The sequence below is a fragment of the Saccopteryx leptura genome, chromosome 3 (assembly GCF_036850995.1).
Source record: "Saccopteryx leptura isolate mSacLep1 chromosome 3, mSacLep1_pri_phased_curated, whole genome shotgun sequence".
Taxonomy (NCBI): Eukaryota; Metazoa; Chordata; class Mammalia; order Chiroptera; family Emballonuridae; genus Saccopteryx; species Saccopteryx leptura.
Genome location: NC_089505.1, coordinates 341,021,074 through 341,045,364, shown reverse-complemented (window position 1 = coordinate 341,045,364; position 24,291 = coordinate 341,021,074). Strand labels below are relative to the sequence as shown.

The 24,291-nt window shown below is 30.7% G+C and overlaps 1 protein-coding gene across 49 annotated transcripts in view; it reads right to left on the bottom strand.

Annotated features, from left to right (window-relative positions):
- Positions 1 to 24,291, bottom strand: part of RIMS2 (regulating synaptic membrane exocytosis 2) — a 644,704-nt gene that overhangs the window by 184,813 nt on the left and 435,600 nt on the right. For 21 of the 49 annotated variants that reach the window (XM_066379295.1, XM_066379287.1, XM_066379300.1 and 18 more), the window contains one exon: positions 6,706 to 6,738. The exons of 25 other annotated variants lie outside the window; for them this stretch is intronic. In XM_066379295.1, coding sequence (XP_066235392.1) covers positions 6,706 to 6,738 — 33 coding nt within the window. The remainder of the gene's footprint in view (positions 1 to 6,705; positions 6,739 to 24,291) is intronic. 3 more of the 49 variants (XM_066379288.1, XM_066379301.1, XM_066379323.1) reach the window with 1 other exon arrangement.

The following is a 24,291-nucleotide window of genomic DNA, read 5'->3' as shown; positions in this document are numbered from 1 at the left end:
TGGTGTATTTTTAATAGTAATTAATAAAGAATTAACATATTTTGATTATCTAGTCTGGAGAAAACTCTAATAAATTCTTTACAAATATTATTTTCATTTTTTTCAAAATTACAAAACATATAGAAATAATTATTTCTAATTTCCATGTAAATAAAATTATTCAATAATATGGTTGTATATGTATCATTTATTTAGCCACTTCCCCATTATTTAACATTCACGGCAGCATTCTCTTCATTGCTACAAAAAATGCTTTAGTGAAATTTTATCTATATACTTTTATCTGAATCTCTATGTCCACCAGGACAAAAGTCTGTGAATATTTTTAAAGCTCTAGATTAATATCGAAAAATTGCTTTAAAAATTAAATTAAAAAATTCATTTTTTTTTACCATACTCTTACCATCATTAAAATGTTTTTTAATAGGTAAAACACAGTATCTCATTTTAGGAAAAGTTGTTTATTTGATCATTAAAATAAATTTTAATATAGTTACTGACCACTACATTTCTTATTTAATAAAATGTCTGTACGTACATGTGTTTTCCCATTCTTCTATTAGAGATTTGTAGGATATAGATTCTGTTTGTCAGAGTGATGCAGGTCCTAAGACTCTGAATACTCTGAGTTATTGCAGATATGTTTCCCAATGTGTTGTTTGCCCTATAGATTTTGATGCCAATTTTCATATTCTGAAGTCTATACCTGCTACATTGTAGTCAAGATTTTCTTTAATATATATATATATATATTTCTTTCATTGCTTTTACTCTTAAGCTTTTTTTTTTTTCAGAGAAAAGCTCTTTTCTGCTTTCTTTAAAACATAATTAACCCCTTAATCTAACTTACTGGATGTTAACTTATTGTGGTAATCATTTCACAATATATACATATTCAAATCATTATGTTGTAACCTTAAACTAATAAAATGTTATATGTTAATTTTGTCTCAAAAACTAAAACAAGATTTTTAATTAAAAATTTTTTAAAGCATTATAATTACAACACAAAGATATGCTACTTTTTTCTCATTGTATTTTTACTGTTTGAAATCTATTCAATTTGTGTTGTTAAGCTTTTAAAATTAACATTACTACCAGGCAGACTAATCGATTATTCTGAAAAATTAGTTTTCTTAACATATTTCATAAACCTTTGATGTAGCACAGAGCCAGCTATAATAATACTGTAATAATTAATTAACATAATAACAATAATTTATATTTAATAATTTATGTCAGGGATTACTAAGATAAAATATCTTTAATTTTTGAGATCTCCTTATGAATAAAACTTATTCATTTGCAGAAGCACTTTTAAGATCATCAGATACTCTCAACCAGGTTAGTAAGTAATTCTGAAAATTTGCATAGTTGAAATCTGAATTTAAAAACATGAGCAGTTGTTGTTTTCTAACTTACCAAATAGTATAAAGTCTACTGGAAAGTTCTGTCCATTTCTATAACAACAAGTTTCGACACATAAGCACATGTTTGTTTATTTGGCACATGTGTGCCTCTCTATTTTATCACTTAATGTATACATTTTATCACTTAATGTATACATACTGATGTAGCAAATTAACTAAAACAAAGTTGATTCACGTTAGTCTTATGTGTGAAGCGATAGTGTACCCATGGCTACTAATAAAGTTCATTTACGCCACTGTAATTTTTACAAATTTCAACAAGGAAGAAATGCTACAGAAGCATGTAGAAATTTATTGAAAGTGTTTGGTGAAGGAATAATACTGACTATCACTTGTTTTTGTCCTAACAAAATTTTTTGAAGTGCAAAAAATTCAAAAATGAAGAAGATATCAAACAAGCACTGGTTCAATTTTTCGCATCAAAAGATAAAACATTTTTCAAAAATGGGATATACAAATTGCCCTCATACTGGCAAGAAATGATTAACAATAATGGCAATTATATTATTTAATAAAGTTTATTGACAGTAAGAAAAATTTGTATTTTGTTTTATTCCAAAAATGGACAGGACTTTCCGGTAGACCTTATATTAAAACAAATCTCTTTTGTATTATTAGCTCTCTTTCAAATGGTCTCTAAAATTTGTTTTATAATTACCTAAGAAAATGAAATTGTCATATATAATTTCCTAAGAGTAAGAAAAGGAAGTGTAAACCTTAATAAAGCTCACTACTTCTCACTTAAAAAAAACTTGACTATAATTTGCAACATTGACTAAAATCAATGTTTTGTTGCTTCAAAATGTGTGATCTACTCCATTCCTCCAGTCATTTTGTAGAATTATGTTGCAGTGACTATACTGGGACATTTTCACACAAATGAAGATCCTATAATTGTGGTGTAAAACATAAACATATATTTCCATCCAATATGTCGGGGAAAAGACTAGGCTAAGTTTCCACCACAATTCAGCTAAATTATTAATAGATTGTGCTAACAGAAAAAAATACCAACTTACATATTCATTAGAAATGTGAACGCTTAAGAAAGGTATTACATTTTATTGGTCACATACTCCAGTGATTTTTGCAAAGCTTAACTTCATGTAACTTATTAAACAAGTGAAATCCATTCTGATTTGCCTGCTATAAAATTTACTGCTTTCTCTTCTAAAATTAGTTTCTTTTTTTCCAGAAGCTTTTATTAATTCTCTACCATTCTTTCTCTACTCTTATGTCCTTTGAAACAGACTGTAGTGGCACAGTGAATAGAGCATTGACCTGGAATGCTGCAGTTGCTGAGGTGGATGGTTCAAAACCCTAGGCTTGCCCGGTCAAGGCACATACAAGAAACAATCAATGAACAACTAAAGTGAAGCTATTATACAAGTTGATGCTTCTCTCTCTCACTCTTTCTCTCTCAATGAAAAAAAGGAGAAAAGAAAGCAAACCTCACTCTGAAAGAGAATGCACTCATCTTCATTTATCTCTGGGTTTAGGGGAGTGTGTGGAATCCTAAATCAGTGTTAGTTAATACAGACCAAGTCCCAACTTAACAGTATTAAAGGTCTGCAATGAGAACTAAGAAAACTCACTCTCCAGCTTCCTCATGCCAGGGAAAAGGATTATAGAGCTATAACTACAACTACACTTTTAAACTTTACACTAAGAAAGGCTTCAAATTATGTTTAGTTAACAATTAAAAATAATTTAGACCTAACAGTTGAATACCATAAAGTTACCTTCCCTCCATAAATTTAACCAGTTCACATACATCTTAGGTACCATTTATTCTTTTTTGTAAGAAAGCTTGCTTCTTCTATAATCTTCTCTTTCAATCTTCAAACTCCCTCCACTACTTTCCCTTAAGCTTTATGCACTTGTCTAACCTGTTGAACTCCTTCTCCCCAAACTTAGCTTAAATTCCTTATTTTTCTTCCTTTTCCTAGCATCTGTCCTTTTATCTTAAACATTTCCAATCTGTACTGTTAACTGATTTTTCCAACATTACCTACAGACACATATCCTCATTTTTTCCACTGTGGATTCTAAAACCCGATTCCTTTCACTTAAATCTTTTATGTCTTCGGTGTTATCACCACAGAATGCTCACTTCATCCCTAAGCTGCATGAAAATTTGATCCTTCAAGAACACTACCTCTTACAGAGACATTTTCAGGGGAAACTTCTCAAAATTCTCTACCTTAAATACTACAGAAGACTGAAAGAAGTTTTAAGCATTCTTCCAGGTCTGCATAGCTGCTTCCCCATGTTTGCCTTTTTAATTTCATGTAAAATCTACTCCTTTAGGTTCATACTATTAAACTTCCTTGGACAAGAGTGTGGTGTTTACCGGGGGTGGGGAGGGGAAGGGAGGAAGTGGGGGGAGAGGAGAGGCACAAAGAAAACCAGATAGAAGGTGATGAAAGATTATATGACTTTGGGTGACGGGTATGCAACATAATCAAATGTCAAAATAACCTGGAGATGTTTTCTCTGAACCTATGTACCCTGATTGGTTAATGTCACCCCATTAAAATTAATTAAAAAAAGCTTCCTTGCTGTTATTGTCTACTTCCTAGAATTTTCTTCTTTGCTTTTCTGTCAACGTTACGCCTCCAGTGACTTCAATGCTTATACAGTATAAAAATCCTAGCATCAAAGTGTGCTGCTTTCCTTTCCTTCCCAAACTGTAATCCATGCTCCATCTCAGAAACTCATTCCCAAGACCAAATCCTGTGTCTTTAAATTATTTGGACTCACCTAGTATCTGAGAATTCTAAACTTCATTAAATCAGTCTCTGGAAATAACCTTCTCCATTTGCTTCCATGAGCATTCAATCTCTACAAATTCCAGTTCTTTCCTTGAAGCCCTTCTCTTCTAGTTCAAGGAAAACCCTGAATCTAAATAATATTTAACAAGACAGCATGATTTAACATGACAAGCATCTTCCCTAATCTATCTTGAAAATCATGTAAACCACTTTCCTTGCCAGACACAATAAACATTCCCATCCTCTGTTTCTTACTACTGTAACTGCCCATAAACATCCAACCTTAGTTCCCAAGGATTAATTGGCTACTAAGCCAATTACACAATCTTAGAGAATCAATGCCATCACAAATTTAAGTTTTTCACTTAAGTTGTCACCATTCTATGCATCTTTGGCGAACTTCCTGTTCCCTCCCCCATAGTGCCCACTCTTAATTTTATAATTTCTCCAAGCCATCAGGAAACCTTCATTTTTTTAAAGATCTCCCTTACCTTCTCTTCAATGTGGCTTCCTGCCTCCATAACTTTACTAAAATCAATCAAGCAAAGATCGTTATTGATTAGTTTTATCATGTAACAACATATTTGTCTTCCTCTGGGATTTTTATATGTTGAGTATACCCTTCTTGAGACACTTCACTTCTTTAAATTGTGTTCTTTTTCCGATATCTTATTGTCTTTGAATGGTTCTTTTCAACCTTGTTTTCTGGCTCTTGTTCTTTCATTCACTCCTTCAACGTAAATAAATGTTGATGGCCCCTGAATTATGATTCTTGGCATTCTCCTTATGCTTCATATGATTCTGGCAATTCCATCACTCCTATGGAATTGGTTAAATGCTGATACTCTAATTTCTGTTTTTAGTCCAGACTTCTCTCCTGAGTTGAGACCAAACATCCAATTAACTCCATTAGATATTTACACCTGATTTTCCTACAGGAAACTCAACTCATCAGCAAACTACATTGTTTATTTATTATTTTATTTATTTATATTTCCCAATTACAGTTTACATTCAATATTATTTTGTGTTAGTTTCGGTGTACTGCATAGTGGTTAGGCAATCATTTACTTTACAAAGTGTCCCCTTGATATTGCCGTACCCAAATAGCCCCATTACAATATTATTGACTATATTTCTTATGCTCTACTTTACATCCCCATGACTATTTTGTAAGTATCAATCTTTTAATTTGCCCACTAAAACTTATATTCCCTATCTTGATAAAACATATCACCATCTATCCAAATATTTCAGTGACCTGCGATTATCTTATTCCTCCTTTTCCTGCATCGATGATATCTAATTTGTAACTAAGCCTTATAGATTCTACATCTTTGAATAACTTTTCCATGTACCAACTGCTTCTATTGCTACCTTGATTTAGCCCATTACCATCTCTTAACTGATAGATGCAATATCCTCACAAATGATCTTTCTCCATATGTGGCTCAAATATACACATTTTTATATAGCTTCTAATCTTTCAGAAACAAATACCCGATCTTATTCCTCCCCTACTTTACATGCTTCAGTAATCTACATCGTTTTCAGAAACCTTCTCTGTTTTTTTAAAAATGCTTCTGAATCATTTTGCCTATGTTGTTTCCTCTGCCTGAAATATTCTCTACACATGAGGCCAACATCTTTCTAGTTTTTAACATTCAACTCAAGGGTCATCTCTTCCTTGAAGTCTTTTTTGATCTAATATCCACTCTTTTCAGGTAAAAATGATCAAATTTTGTGATTTCATGGAAATATATATATTTTTCTCATAGTAGCTGTAATATTATTGTTTACTTGTTAACTCACACTAGAATATCCCACAAAGATGGGAGCTATTTTGTGCCCTGTTATTTCGAGCACCTAGGACAGTACCACACAGCATGTGCCTAATAAATGAGTGTTGAATGAAGGTTCAAATTTTAGTTCAAGTGTTACTTCTTCCATGAAGACTTTCTGACCATCTAGTTAAAACAAATTTTATTTGGCTTTATCTTTGTTAGAGTCATCCATATTGGCACACAAACATAGTATGTTTCCTACATATTTTAACTCATTGATGTAGATAGCTTGTTTAGGGCATGTATTAGGTCTTTAGTATTTTCTACAGTCCAGCACATTGCTGAACTCATGATAGAAATACTTTTTTTATCATGAAAAAAACATTGGAATCAAGTTTTAAGTAGAAAATATACTGAGGAATGAATTATAATTAAATTAATATAATCTATCTGGTTGACACTCTGTACCCTGTTATGGTAAAATACATAAATACATATTATATAAAGTTTAATCGTTTTATTTTCATCCATTTAATTGGAGCAGTTATTGTTAAAAGCTGACTACACAACTACCTAAAATGAAAATGCCTGCAAGATTTACATTTGTTATATTAGAGGAGAATAAAAAATTAAATAGAGATAGTAGAAAATTTCTAAGACAAGTCAAGTCAGATAAATGAAAGAAAACCACAAAGAGAAGCAGTAGAAGAGACAGACCTGCATGTCTTCTCCTTGTGGAGTCCACTTCTTCTGTGGTCACATCGTGTAATGGACAGACATAGACAAAGGAGATGGGTGTGAGTGCATGTACTCAAAAGGTAAAAAGTGACACTGAAGGAAAGAGCCCCATTCATTTTGAGAAAGAATCCTGTGTATAATGGTAGGGAAGATAAAATCAAACACAAACCATATTTTAAGAAAGAAACAACAGAAGAACTGATGGTGAATTGGTTAAGCTACTATGGGTTAGAAGAACAAGAAAAATAAAGTTAGTATAGAAAAAAAAGAGAATTCAAAAGTTTTGAATTATTTTTGGACAGCTCATCCTGAACACTGGTGCTGAAGGAAAATACCATTAGTAAAAAGTTCTGTTCCTCGGTCCATTTAAGACCTGTGAAAATGCTTTCAGGATTTTTAGTTATCATAAAGAATAAAATTTAATTGAAACATCTTCAAAAGGGCAATAAAAGTAGTTCCAACAGATTTTATGCTTTTTAAATCCCCCAATTTGATCAGTGTGTACATAAAACTAAAGTATGGCCATCAGGCCAATATTTCACTAAATTACTTCAGTACAGCAAAATATTATCATAAAATATTACAAAGAGAAACAAATATAATAAAATTCATATAAAAAGAGTAGCTGAAAGAGATGGTTTTATTTACTTATTAAAAATTGAAATTAACCTTCAACTTAAGCAAATTTTCTTTGATCAGATTCCCTTATAATGCTTATTTATTAAGAACATTTTTATAGACAACACATAACAGGTCATTGATGTTTCTATTCAAATTTGCCCATCCTAATCCAACATCTACTATAACTGACATGGCACACAGTTTGGAAACATTATTTCCCCATTGCCAGTAGAAAAGTTCAAAGACAATTTACACAGTAATTGAAAGCAGGAAATGTCTGCTAAATTCAGCATCCAAAATTTTTTTATCCAAAGAAATTAGTGTGTTAGTTATTAGTATGATTGACATAGATAAATAATGTAGTAAAAAACTGAAATCTCTTATTTTAATTACCTACTTAACTTTGAATAAAGAATCACAAAATTTTTAAATGAAAATTCCACATTCACTTTTGCAATAGTTGTATCACAGTTATTAAATGATTTATAGAAAACCATATTCTACCAAAGTATACTTGAAATATTGAAATTAAAACTTTTGAGAGCATTCTTTCCTATAAGAAATAAATCTATTTTCTTTGAATAGTGAGAAAATGAGAACTTTCTACTAAGAAAAAAATAGGATAAGTATGGACAATTTTTTTTTCTTAGAAAAAAGAAATATTAGTATGAATTATGGAGAACTGTAAAAGGAGGATACATTTTGAAACTTAACAATGTAATTTTGATTATTATACAAGCATATCTTTGATCTATCAAAATTAGACACTAAATCCCATAATTATAGTACAACCTAAACTCTGCTCATAGGATTAACTACTAGAAAAGTACTGTCCTCCTGAAAGGTACTCAAGCATTAATATGATATATGCCATATTTTCTTTTCAATCCCCAGTCCACCCATTCTCAAAGAAAAGATAGAAAAACCACAAGATATATATCTATATGTAGATATATTTCTATACCTATTTCTATATATTTAGTTGACATCATAGGTTAGCTGAATTGTATCATATTTTGCATTATTTCTTCTATGCAAAATTTCCCTGCAGACATATTTATCATACTGCTAAAATAGTTTGCTCACATGTTAAAAAAATATTATAAATTGGATAAAATAACTACTTAAACATATTCCATCTCTAAGGAAACTTTTTTTTCCCCAGAAAACATAAAACAACAAATAAATGAAGTTTCTTTCCCTACCTAGTATTTTCCTGTACCTTGGATTATTTTATAACGGCACTGCAGCAGCAATATTTTCCATATTATACAAATTCAAAACATTCAAAATTCTTTCAACCTATTCATTAATTTATTATAGAGAGTAAATGAGACACATAGAGTTCAAGTGACTTACCCAAGGTCACAAAACAAGTTCAGTGGCAGAACCAGAAATAGAACAGAGGTCTCCTGATTACCAGGTCAATTTTCTTTCTACTAGATGCTAGATGACCCAATAAAAACATGTGAAATAAAAAGTCAACCAAGGAAAAAACAAAAAATCTCTCCCGGTGATACCTGAATTTGACATTTTATTATATAGTATTTAATTAGAATATTTTTTAAAAAAGGTACATGCTAAAGTGTGCAAGTAAATTCACCAGTGCATTTACTCTTGTGAGGAATATGGTAACACTTAGCATCAATACTTTAATATTTTTTAAAATTATAAAAAATTTTTGTTATATAAAAATATTAGTGTGAAATACTTGGCAATGATCTCACTACCAACAGAAAGTGCCTATTAAATCATTTTTATCATTTATGTGAATATAATCCATTAATAAATCTTAACTAATTTTATACAAAATAATTGAACTTTAATTAGCAAATAAAACATTCATTTAAATCATAAAATCCCAACATATAACTTAGTTATACCAAAAATATTAAAATATTTTTTGTCTTTCTGTGGTTGCAGTATTTTATTAGAAGTATTAAAACAGCTTTTTTTTTAAAAAAAAAAATTAACTAATATCATTTAAAGAGCCATATTTTATTTAAATGGTAATATAAATAAAATGTAAAGGCTTATTTCACATAAATTACTATAATGAATCACAGAATTAAGAAGCTAAAAGTACCCCCTCCACTCTTCCTATCACCCTATTTTTCCTTTAATCATCACTTTGCCACATTCATTCTACTTTTCAGTGCTATTAAAGGCACTTTAATGGTTTATTTACCCAATAACTTATTAGAGTGATTAAGAATAGTAAAAGTATATCCTGTCTTAGGTGTCAATTACTGTCACAACTATGGCTGGATCTTAGTTTTAGACTTAGGAATTATAAAGACTTTGTAAAGAAAATGCACAGTATTTTTTTTGTTTATTCTACCAAATAAAATATAAAAAAGAAATAAAATATTTTCATATAAAATATTGAAACAGATTATATGAACATAATAAATAATTCAAGCAGTATTTCATTACTTATAGTAAGTTATTTTTGAACAAATAGTATTAAATTAAAGGTATCATCAAGGTGTAAGTTATGAAAAAATTGGCTTTTAAAGAAGTAAAGTAGTATAACATATTTATGCATATAAAAGTTGTCTGTACTAGTCCTTAAAATAGAAATAATCTACTGAAGATAAACTGATACATAAAATAATCATTTCTATAATTATTTGGTTAGTTCATGAGAATAACATAATAGATTTTATGTAAAATTTTATGTGAACCAAAATTTTTCCCTTGCCAATATAACATATTAACTATTATATTTCAACTGAAAATATCAATTCAAAGAAAAACAATAGTCAGTAATCAATTTAATTTAAAAAGTCACATACAAGGGGCACAAATACAGTTTTTAACAAGGGTGTATGATACTATTTGAAACTTTGTTGATTGGCTAATGTTTCCATTTACCAACATTTAGAACAGGAGAAACAATTTGTTTAAAAGATTCCTGACAATGAAAGAGAATCCTCCTGACTCTAAGCACATATTAGAACTTTCATAAAATTAAAAGCTGATCATATTATGAAGGCTTTTTAAAGGTCACAGAAGTCTTAGAATATTTACGTGGAGGCAGGAAAGAAACCTTTCAAAATGAACCCTAAATAAGCATCTACTTAGTAGGAGAAATTCAATAATACAAAGATCAGGATAGACTTAGAATATAAAAACAAATTTTTACCAAGTTTACTGATTTCAAACAAAAACTTCTTTACTGTGACAAAAAGTTGAAAGACGTATCAATCCAAGTATTTGAATTTATTTTTAAAACTAATTATAACTTCCCATAATTTGTCAGCACATAAAATTATTGAATATTTACAATAATTTTATCTATTAAAATAAGCAAGGAACAATACTTCAAAACATTTTTCTATTTTTAAAGCTCACTAAAAAAGTTTCTTTTAAATGTCTTCTTTCTTATTCCTAGATGTTCTTTCTTGTTTTTCTTGATTCTATCCTTGAAGTCTGATATGTAATGAAATTTTAAACACAGACGAAAAGAGTATGTTTGAGAAAGTTTAAAATAATTGATTTTCAAACTATAGTATACAATTTATTATTTAAAAAACTGTCACTAAAGTATAAAATTTTGGTCTAAAAAACTTATCTGCATGTTCAGAAAAAACTAAATCAACTTTATAAAATTCCATTAGTTAATTGGTGTTGTATAAAATACTTACTTGGTATTACATCACTTTTTTTCTATTTAAAGTAAAAGACATTAATTTTACAACAATCCAGAAATAATTAGAAATGACCAACCTGCTCATATTGATCAGGAGCAACCTTAATTCTTTTTTTCCAAGCTAAAAGGTTTAGATTGCACCTAATTAGAAGACTAGTTTAGAATACAGATTGAAACTGTAGTAAATTGTTTTTACTTTTAAAACATTTCAAACTGGGCAACAATTACATCAAAATACTCAAGAAAAAAAAATAAAAAAATAAAATTCACTAATAAAATACGTACATCTTTGAATATTTACTTTTTCTTTAGTTAAATTTTATAAAACATAACTTCAAAGGTAGAACTAGTAAAAAAGTCTTTATCTTCACTACAGTTACAGATCCGTAAAGAAAGTCCTCGTTGAAAAAAATTAAAGTACCGGTAGTAACTAACCTCTATAGTATAGTCTATACTATACGTATAATATAGTAATTAATAAAAGCTCACTAGGTCCTGGACAGTTTGCTCATTGGTAGAGTGCTGGCCTGGTATGTGGATGTTCTGGTTTGATTCCCAATCAGGGCACACAGGAGAAGCGCCTGCTTCTCCACCCCTGTCCCTCTTGTTTCTCTCTCCCCCTCTCTCTTTTCCCCTCCACAGCCATGGCTCAATTGGAGTGAGTTGGCCCAGGGCACTGAGGATGGCTCCATGGCCTCTACCTCAGGAATTAAAACGATCTCAGTTGCTGAGCAACGGACCAATGCCCAATGCCCCAGATGGGCAGAGTATCGCCACTTATTGGGCTTGCCTGGTTGATCCCAGTCTGGGTGAATGGGGGAGAGTCTGTCTCTGCCTTCCCTCTTCCCATTGAATCATAATAATAAAAAAGATTGATATAGTGTAAGTCATATAATGTTAAATCTAGGGGCTTCTGCACACAAGATGTTATAGTAAGTAGTAGATCATAACTCATTACTTTGAATATTTTCAATTTCAAAAAAAACATACAATCGCATAGTAAGTAATTCAGCAGTGTTTCACTGCCCTCAGTTTTCCAGAGAAACACATTTTGCAGATAAGAGCAAGATATGTAGCATTGTCATGGCTTCAGGGTAACTACACTAAGGGTAGTAGCTATATCAATCCAAGAATTTCCTAAATATAGCATAATTTACACTTAGATAACAACAAAGCAAGGAGGATAATCCTTTCATAAATAGAAGCAATTAATCATTAATCATCAAACATTAGAAATCATTTAAATTATATCTCAAAGTAGATTCTGAACAATTTAGTTCCAAGAGTTTCTTGTTTTAGAAGAACTGAGAAACTATCAGTTCTAAAACATTCATTCAGTCTAACTGAAGTTAGCTTTCCTACCAGACTTTTTTGTAGGATGAGTTTAAGAAGAATATGAAATAAAATATTTTATGTACAAATATGTTTTTTTCTCAGAAGTATTTTCATTTACTATAAGAACAGGTAAACTCTAAGTGAAAATTATAATAAAAATTCAATAGATTAAACATGTTTTTTATGTTTAATAACAATGCATTATTATAGACTACAGTATTCTAGTTTAGAATTAGATTGCTCATTGAAAAAAATAAACACCAAATTTGCCATGTGCATATATCACTGATTTGCATTAAGAATGTATTGTTAATTTATGGCCTAAACTAAATTTAATCCACATTCCACATCAGGAAGACATTTACTGGTTCACGCTAAACATTATCTATAAAACCTGGATTTTAAAATCACTTGATTTTAAGTAAACCTGTATTTTAAGCTCACACCAAAGATATTAATCTGATAAATACCATTCTTTTTCCCAGAGATCTTCATCTATCCTACTGTCAATCCAGTTAGCAATACTAAAAGTAAGTCCTCTTTTAGTGATTATTTTCTTAGGATAGCCTAGTTCAGATATGTAAGATTTTTTTTTTTTGCAAAATAAGCAGATACTAGACCATACTACTTAAAGTTCATAAAAATATTAATTAACTCATTTTTCAAGTCTATATAATGCCGCTTACCCTTTCTGTTCTATTGTGTTCTATTTAAAACAAAAATTACAGATGATTTAATTTAATTTTTTTACTGCTAGTATAAGCCTTAAAATGGCAGCATTCCCAGATATTACTCTTGCATATATTTTCATAACAGCAATAGAAAAATGTAAATATATATGCTACTGATATATAGCCAACTTTGCACCTCATGTCTGGGTTAAGTACTTCCAGACTTTTTCTAATACCACAGGTTCACTATAATAGACTTCTAGTGGAAACTCTTTGACAATTAAGGAAAGAGAATCTGTTAGGTTGCACTGAATAAAAATTGTTTGAAACACTGACTACAATTAATAGATTTTCAATATCATAGACATACTTAAATATAAATTAAATAATGCCTCCAAACATATCTCTGTAAAGCCCAAGCTCATAAATGTTACTGAAATGTAATTAGCCCTACTTGATGTCCCACTATTTTCCTCCCATTTCATCACTCCAAAGTTTTAGTAATTAAGAATATTCTCTTCATAACCTACCTTTATTTTAGAAATAAAATATTTATGGAAAACTGAAAGTTAACATGGCATTTACAGCCTTAATGTATTACATACTTACTCATGATATTAAGGGTTTGAATATCCAGGAATTTCCTAGTCTATAGGAAAATGCACAATTGCCAAAAGAGAAAAATCTATAAAATTTTAAACCATAACATTAAGGTAGCCTAATTACATTAATTTTCTTCTGTTGCACACATACTTTATATTCAGTTAGAGGGCTTAAGTAATAAAAAATATATATGCTCTATATAAGAATACAGAAATTAACTTTATGTAAAGATCTTTAAGTTTTTGTAAGATTTAAAAATGTTTTAGATAAACACTGCATTTTTTCATGATTTTAATACACAATATAACCTATTTACATAGATCTATATGGCCACAAACATAATCATGTAATCAGACATGAGGGCAAACAGGATAAATAGATAAGAGTTCAGGACCAGGGATAGTCCCATTGCACAATACAGAGAGAAGAGATTTTTATAGTAATATTATTTGTTATATAAATCACATTATATATACTTTATTTTTTAAATCACCTCAAACATACTTATGCATAATATATAATAATATGCTGCTTTTTTCCAAATGAACAAAGTGATTTTTAATTAAAGATTTAAAAAAAATAAGATATTTTCTTATAATTTTATGAATATATTTAAATTCTCAAATCAAAATCTAATTTATTTTATTAAATTTTCAGTATGTAACTATTTTACTCCAAGAGAATTCACAGATTAAGTCATTTGCACTGTGGCAGTTTTCCTCGCTTTCCAGACTTATATAATGTACTACTTTTGTCAAAGCACCCTAGTCTCCTTAATAGCTCTATCACAGTTACAATACCTTAATCATTAGTATGATCTTTTTAATTACGCATTTTTGCAGAATGTAAACTGTACGAGGATAATTGCTGGATCTATCTTGTCTACCCCAATAGCTCAGTGCCAACGACAATGCCTGGCATACAACAGGAGAGCAATATAATATCGAATAATAAGCTATTATACATTGACAGATTTTAAAATATAGGTTTTAAAGATCAAACAGAAAATGAGTTACCACATAAAATACATTAACACTGTTACTATAAATACACAATCATTTTAATGATTTTATAAAAAAACCACTTGTAGTCTAAAATTTGAATAAAATTTTTAATGTACTCTTTCTCCTTCTATTACTAATTAATACTGAGAATTCATTTGATTATCTTTGCACTTTGATTCTCTTCCTTTTACTCTTGGTTCAAGTTATCTTCAACTAATCATCTCTCTCTAAAAGTAGAATTAATGGTTTGAAGCGACTCTTTATTTAATTTACATATTATTCTATTATACTAATATTCCTTATTGTTGGCAATATTTTTAGCTTCAGAAGTTGTAAATGAATCATTACCAATGTGGGCTATATACCTCAATAGCATTTGCAATGAGAGATAAGGACTGGCTTACAAACACAATTTAAATAATATATTGAGCTTACTATAGAACTTTTCAGAAAAGCAACAGTCTCTTTCTTAATTTAGGTACTTATGATTCAAAAGATCAAATGTATAAATGATCATTTGTGCTTATATTTGTCAATTTTTTCTCTAAATAAGTATTCTTAATAATAAAATAATTGGTCTTTTTTTCTAAAGAAATCTTGAAATAAAGTGTTTACCACTCTAATCTAAATTGGCTCTACAAACTATAAAGTTCACACCAAAATGAGAAAAGTGAGGTACAAGCACACACGTATTTAAAAGCATGAAATGCAATGCTATTCTCTCATGCTTTCAGTGGTTTTCCAAACCCTGACAAACCTGGCTCAGACTGGTGTTTCTTTTTCGGCAATGGTATGTCATCAATTATTGTACCATTCACCTTTTTCTGTTGGTCTTCCCATGTAACTTCTAGTACAAATAATAAAAAAAAAATAACCAGAGCTTGTCAGAAACATTCATGTTCATAATGAGAAGCTAAAAATACTTCAGAGATCTTGTTTTTAAAAGATATTTCCTCTAAATTCTCCCATAAAATTTCAGTGATATGAAATTAATGGTTTAAATACACAGGTGTGACATTTGAATTTTTAAAAATATATTTCAAAAATTCAAAGCACTAATATACATTTCTAATAAAATTAATGGGCAAAGATGAAGAAAATAATAGTTAAACTGATTTGACAAATTAGTTTTTTCTTAGTTTATATTAATAATATTAATTTGTTTTAGAAATGAACATTCAGCTAAATGTTTTTTTCTGTGGTGAAATGAAATATATATATAAAATTAAAATGCATACACTTTATACATATCAAGAGAAATTTGAATTTAATATATGATAAAATGAGTATTTTTTTTTACTACCACATTTAGTACTTACATTAAACAGCCAAAAATGATATGCTATAGTATATGATTCAATAAAATTTAGTAACAGTTTGGTATATCGCTGAATATGAGTTACCTGGTTTATTTAAGATTATTTAGAATTATTTGTAGTGTGGCATAATATTCATTCATTCAACAATATATAGTCAGCACCTATAATAATCCAGGCATATCTAGGTACTGGGGATATAACAACAAACAAAAAAGACAAAAATCCATGTTCTCATAAAGTTATATTGTAGTAGAAGAAACAGATTATAAACAAAATAAATGAGTAAAATATTTTGTGGCTTAGATATTAAGTGTTAAGAGGACAAATAGGAAGTACATAAGAAGGAATAAAATATTCAGGGTGTGATAAAAGTCTGAACAGGGTAGTCATGGAAACCCCCTCTAAGGAGGATAATTTTGAGTAAGGAACTTAGGGAAGTAAGGAAGTTAGCTGTATATTTATTGGGGGAGAGGGCAGTATAGGCAGAACAGCACTTGCAAATATCTTGAGGTGGGAGCATGTCAGAAATGTTCTAAGAAAGCATCATGGATTTAATTGGTAGGTCTCCATGGCTAATGCAGAATGAACAAAGAAGGTGGTAGAAGATGAAGAAAAGGCAGTGAAATGGGAAGAATAAGGAGTACAGATCATATAGGGTCTCATAGATCATGTATCACAAGATTCACTGGTCACCATTTAATCTTATCCACATAGTAGTAGTATTCATAAACATTTACAGATCATATAGGGTCTCGTAGATCATGTATCACAAGATTCACTGGTCACCATTTAATCTTATCCACATAGTAGTATTCATAAACATTTAAGTATACATTTGTCTATCTTTTTTTCTCATGTTTCTAAAGCTATATTCTTCGGCAAGTAGTTACTATCTATGCACATTTTAATCCCTGCTACTTTACCCTCCTCCTTTGACCATAAATAGTGAAATGCTAACATTTTAATATGTTAAGCTAAAAAACATAATTAGGAAGATGAAATCATTGTCAATATGGAAAAATATACTATATTGCAACATCAAATATAAGTGGATTAGGGATACAGTATTATTTTTTTAAGTAAAAAAAAACCTTTTTATTAAAACCTAACTAATCCCACCACCATACTTATTAAACTAGAAGATACAGAAATTAGGGTGACTGGAAGCAGCATGCACCAATTTGATATCCAAAGGCTCAGTGGGCCCCCAAGAGTGTGGAGAGTAGAAACTTACATCACCCAGCTTAGTCACTATCTAGTTGACTTAGAGTGCAGTTTAGAAATGAATAAAAAAGATAGGCAAGTGTATAACATGTTTGGTCACATCTATAATATATTTCACCTCTGGTATATACTATCATTTTTAATTACTTACACATGTACTGCTAACATTGACTGTGGCAAATACAGTATAAGGTTTCCCCTTTCCTAGACTTTAAATAAATTCTATTAAGAATAAGACACTACACTGGTCCAACATCAATCAGCTACTCCAAGTAAACTTCTTGCTTTGGAAGTTACACCTGGGGGTGTAGCTGACACATTAATTTTCTAATTAGTAAGTAATCTGATAAAGATGAAAAAAAAAAAAAAAAGGATTCCCAGATGGTAACCAATCTGGACAAAAATGCTATATTTTAATCAACTGCTAGTGGACATAGAAACCATAAAACCTTTAAAGAATATACAAATTGTCTGATAAATCAAGACTCTAGTAGCCTTTTTTAGTTATAATAACAAAGGAATTGCCTGTTCCTTAATCACAGATAATCTGTAGTAACAACAACAAAAATCCCTAATTTTCTCATATTAGGGAAAATAATAAGCTCATTAGTAATAAAATATTTTCAAATTTTGAATGACTTTCACTTTTGTTTTACCTACCAAAATAAACAAAACAACCCAAAAGATTTTATAAGCATCACAGAGTTGTCATTTTGAAAAGCTTTTTCACCTTTCATCAGGAGATAGTTTGTGATATTCTAAAAATAGAAGGCATACTACCTGTTGAAATAAGATTAACCAATGTCAACCCAATAAATCCAATTTAAAAATAAATAAAAAATATTGAGTGTGTAGAAGTAGAAATGGCTTGTTTTGAAATAATTCAGCCCATCTGTGAGTTGGTAGAAAGCATCTTCTGAAGTGTGAAGAAAAATTTCTTAACACATAACATTTTCAATTTTTAAACCTGTTCCTTGAATTGACAATTTATTTGAAGATAAATTCTTCATAGAGTCACTTGTCTTGTGGTGACAGTGAAATTATTAATTCTTAATAAAAAATATTATATGCAAGTGACAAAAACATCCCATAGCCATAAATTTATAAATACCAGCCAATACAACAAAGAAAGAAGACCAAGACGAAGGTTGTCTATGATTGATAAAAAGAAGTAATTGATATATTACTGGCCTCAGTCAGAAATGGTGAATTTCAGCAATATTTCTGATTTTAACTAGGTGCATGCCTTGGGCAAATTGCATAGCCTTTCTGGCCTCTACTCTGTTATATCTTAAATGATAAATTTGACCTTGAAAATTTCTAAGGTTATTTCTGCCCTGACTATAGAAAGTTGCTCTTGTTTCTTATGATTACAGTCAGATTTTATGGAAAAAGACCTATACCACAGATGATGAGATTAAGACACTTAGAATTTAGAAAATTTCCCAGACATTCTAAATGTGGGTATATCAATACCCAAGTACCTATTTTAAAACAGAATTAAAGTAATAAAAAGAACAGAACTGAACTGACTACTGAATCATTCATTCATTTATCACCCTAAAAACAATGTCAAGATCTACCCATATTTATTCCTCTCTGAATTTATAGGTCATATAATTAAAATGAAACATTTAAAGTAATTAAAAGCAACCTAGTATTACATCAGAAAAATGTTCAAATGTTTACAAATTGCTTTAGTTACATTAGACAAAAAGAGCAAAAACATCACTGAGTATGCAACAGCTTAAGAAAAATTTTTTTTGTGTGTGCTAGAAATAGAGAGAGACAGAAAGAGGGACAGATAGGGACAGACAAGAAGGGAGATGAGAAGCATCAATTCTTCACTGAGGCACCTTAGTAGTTCATTGGTTGTTTTCTCAAATGTTCCTTGACTGGGGAGCTACAGCAGACTGAGTGACCCCTTGCTCAAGTCAGCAACCTTAGGCTCAAGATGGTGAGCTGTGCTCAAACCAGATAAACCCACGCAAAAGTCGGTGACCTCAGGGTTTCAAACCTGGGTCTTCTGCGTCCTAGTCCTATGCTCTATCTACTGCACCAATGCCTGGTCAGGCAGGACAGTTTTTTCTATTAAATAACTATTGTGGTAATTTAAAAAATGAAAGTCTTCTTAATATTAAATAATAAAGATATTAAATTAAAATTTAAGTATAAAGTGTTAGTTCATGAGACTTGTGTATTTATTACCAGAGGAGAAAAAGTAAAAATCAGAGATGTAAAATGCAATTTGATTGGTAAATTGTTTTGGAAAAAAAAAAATATTATTTATATATATTTAGTTCCCCCCCGCCCCAGGTGCAAACAATGAATCCATTCAAGTACAGAAAAACATTTGTTCTGGGGGATAATCATTTTTAACACATATTTTTAGAGAGTATTTTTAAAATGCATGTACTAAATGTTCAGTTGTAAATTTGATTTGTAAATGGAAAAACTTAAAGGTTGAATTTAATACATACTAGATAATTTAAAGAATAATTTTACTCATTAAGACTTAAGTTTGAGGTGAGCTTTTTAAGCAACATTTTAAAACCCACATTTCTACAAAATAACTATATTCTAGCTAGTCATTACACCATGTAGCCAACACTATGATTTAAAAAGTACAAAATTCTTGTATTAGCAAGATTATATTTGTATAACACTATATGTTTCAATGTGTTTTTACATACGGCATAATATTTGACCCTGGTTTCTACAGGGAAGAATACAGAGAGCTGATTAATCAGGGTAAGGACTGAATGGCCATCCTAGTTTACAAACAGTTTCACAGATGAACTAACTTGGATTAAGAGCCTAAAGTCACACAGTTGGTACATAGTAAAGGCAAGCTCTGAGCTAAGATTCTAAAACCTGTGTACTTTGTCTAGTACCATATCACCTTCTTCAGTCTCTGTTATTTTCAACAACAAACAGAAAATAGTTTACAATTGTATTTAGCAAGTTAACAATGATATGGCTTGAACAATGGCTAAAGCTTGCAGAAAGGAAGGAGGAAGGACATTTTTTTCCCCTAAAACAATCAATTAAGGCTTTGAAGTAAAGAAGAAATAAAATGAGCAAAAGGGGGGAAAAGGTAAAATCAGAAGGAATGGACTCCAGGAAAGAAAGGAAAGGTTAGGCAAAGAAATTAGAAACTATTTGTTTAACAAGAACTTAACTTCTACAACCGATTTTCTCAGGCTTTTGGATTTGAATGGAGACTGAAAATTTTAAATGTCTTTATTCCTCTTTATTAAGTCTGCTTTAGCTCAGGCCCTCATTTGTTGAACTACTGAAATACCCAACGATCACATGCCCTCAGTCTCCTCTCTTTCAAGTCCTTCTTGCTCACTGGCATCAAGTTACTCTTCCATAATACAGATGTCACTAAATGCTTGTCAGGCTCAAAAACATACGATAAATCCCTTGCTATTTTAAAGGATCTCTGAATCTTGTCTAGATTTATTTTGGTCAAATGGTCATTCATCTAAGTTGTTAGGGGATTCTGTATTTAAGAAACATCCACCAATGCCACTATAAAATCCATTCTTATCAAGATATTCAAATTTGGAAATTAAGACATGGGTACTGGTGCTCTCCTCACTCTAGGAGCATCCACGTTAATACGGAAGCAGCAGCAAAACAAAGCTAGTACATATTCTATACCCTTAACTGTATCCAACTCCTAGAATGCCTAAAGAAGCAAACACCCATTATAAAGACTGTCAAAATTACTTCTGTACTTTTGGTTTCTTTGTAACCTGTTTTTTTCTCCCTCTTCTTCCACCCTTCCTTCCTTCCTCTCTTCCTCTCTTTCTTATTTATAGGTCAGCTATATTTGAAATAATGTTCATAGCCACACACTTAGGCTTAAAGAAAGGAAATATTTTTCCTTTAGTCTCATTATATATCATTAGGGACGTAACTTTGTAATAGGCAGTATCGTAGGATTTAGTCTATAATCTCAACAGTGTTGACTCATGAACAGAAATTAGGAGGTTGTATTTGTTAAGTTTCTAAACCAAACAATAAGTTAGAAACAAAACGATTTGAGATCATAGACATTATCAGCCACATATTTAACACTTTTAGAAGTGTTAAAATCCTTATGAAATACTTTACTTACAGAAGAGGAAACTGAGGTCCACAGAAATGAAAAGCCTTGCCAAAGGCCATAAACTTAGTAGACCTGAGCTCTTGCCCCAAGCACTGACTTCCAATGTATTGCTCTAGGTGCTATGAAACTTGAAAAGTCCTAATTATTTAAACCAACAATTTACGATCTTTTTCGTCTCACAGCACACATAAACTAATTACTAAAATTCTGTGGCACACCAAAAAATATATTTCTTGCTAATCTGACCAAAACAATAGGTGTAATTTTGATTCATTCACAACGGATGGGTATGGTTTTATTGGCTGTTGTCATTTTTTAATTTTAAAATCTAAGGGAAAAGACTAAAAAGTCAGGTACTGCATGTTTTAAAAATTGTTGTGGCACACTGGTTGAAAATTGCTGATATAAACAGTTCTCTGATTTAAAGAAAAGTACTCTAAATATTTTCATATTGATTTTTATACATGTACTGAAATAAGTACAAGTGTATTAACACATTATACAATATCTTATATTGTCATCCAATTCAATTTATTTCCCCTAGTTATTATTTTTTATGAAAGCTATTTGATCAAGAGTACTAATTTCCTAAAAATTACTAAACAATTTATATTGAATAACTGGTTCAGGATGATGATCATAATCAGGTCTAATCTCATGTTAAATCAAAACTTTTCAGACTATGTGCTGAAAATACAAAATTATGGAAAGACATCACAGAGAAATAATAGTAATAATAGCTAACATTTATATAGTACTTATTATGTTACGAGTATTGTTCTAAGCAATTTAAGTACACCAGGTTACTTGAAAAAGTAAACTTATTAGCATATCTACACAGCAAGTAATGTTATTTACAGTAAACTTGGGGCTAATTCAGGGCAGAGTCTGCCTTTCAACCCTCCAAGGTACCTACTGTTCTATCACAGTTTTAGCATACCTCTCCCTCCATCTAACTTTCTCCACTCACAAGCTCTGACTTGAATTTTCTTTAAAGGTGTATGTGATAACAGCTCAGGTCAATTCCCTCAGAAATATTTACATTTTAGTTCCCTGGAAAGTTTCAAACTTTATACTATTAAAGTAAGCTACTAGAGAATAGCAAAATATAAAGTATATATTATAGCAAGTAGAGGGAGAAATATTTGGGGCTGAACATGTACCCAGACTCCCCTCAAAACTTACCTGCTCTTTATAATGTTGGGTCTGAATATATATCACAATGTTAAAACATTTTATATAAGTGTCATGTTTTAAAATAATTTTATCAGCTATGTTTTACTTATCAATATAGTTTTATTGTTGTTTTTTTCTTGGGAACTCTCCCAAAGCAGGGAATATATCTTATTCATAATATCATCTTCAATTATTATCCAGTACAATACAATGAAAATAGCAGATAATAGTTGAAATGAACTAACACCATTAGCGAATATCTAAAATTTGAAGAGGCATGATATATAAATGCATGACATAAACGCATGAGATTGGGAGTCAAGACTAGAGATCTGCTACTATGTGGATCAGAGGAAGTTGATTATCCTCTAAAATTCTATTCCTTATCAGTAAAGAAAAGCAGTTTTATTAAAATATTCATAAGGTTTCTTCCAAATCTGAAAGTCTTGATCCTAAATCTAGTAGTTAAGCCACAGAACACATATGATATCTTGGTAAATCACAGACTGATGGCTCAGGTCTACATGGCTCAACATAGTAAACTGGCAGATCTGAATTTAGAAGAGCAAGACACAATATAGTTTCCTTCACATATTCTGTTCCCCTGACCTTCCACCTCAAATCTAGATTTTTATTTCTGTTCTTCCTCTTACAGCCTAACTTTCAAAGGTGTTTAAACTCACTGTCTCCATTTCTCTCCTCGTCCTTCAAATCCACTCTAATCGGCCTTTTACATCATCTGACTCCACCAAAATTGTTCTTAGTTCAGGTTAACGCGATGACTTCCTCCTTTCTAAATCTAGTGATCATTTCACACTCCTGAATATTCTCTCCTGCTGCAAGTACTTTCTTTTGTTGTACTCATCAGATAAAATCATTAACTTAGTGACTTCATTTGAAGCAGATAGTAGATTGATATGTTTAAATGCATTTTATATTTATAAAATGTCATTAAATGTTTTCAAGAGTTTTGCACCCTAATAATTGACTGAACATTTAATATACATTTGCTCTTTTAGACCACTGACACATATGTAAGTACATATGAACATTCTAAGCAATATCACAGAGGTCAAGAAACAGATAAAAATGACAAATATGTATGGCCCTGGCCAGTTGGCTCAGCGGTAGAGCGTCAGCCCAGTGTGTGGAAGTCCTGGGTTAGATTCCCGACCAGGGCACAAAGGAGAAGTGAGCATCTGCTTCTTCACACCTCCCCCTCTCCTTTTTCTCTATCTCTTCCCCTCCCACAGACAAGGCTCCACTGGAGCAAAGTTGGCCCGGGCGCTGACAATGGCTCCATGGCCTCTGCCTCAGGTGCTAGAATGGCTCTGATTGCCATGGAGCAACACCCCAGAGGAGCCAAGCATAGCCCCCTGGTGGGCGTGCCGGGTGGATCCCGGTCAGGCATATGTGGGAGTCTATCTCTCTGCCTCCCAGTTTCTGACTTCAGAAAAATACAAAAAAAAAAAAAAAAAGAAAGAAAGAAAGAAAAAAAGACAAATATGTAAACACACATTGAGAGCTCATTAAATATTTTTGTTTTATAGAGAATATTCATATTTTATAATACTTGATTTAATTTTATTTGTTTTGTTACATTATTTTTGTCTTTTTATAATATCTTAGCTAGTTTTAAGGTTTTTATACATAGAGGAGTATTAATGAATAATTAACACTCCACAATCAGAATTATGAAATTATTTTATTGTTAATCAGATCTTACATGTAATTTTATAAGCATTATATATAAAAGATAAAAACAAGAAAAAAATATATTCAAGAGTGAAAGATATTTCAGCTACATTACTGAAGCACAAAGCTATTTATTTCTTGA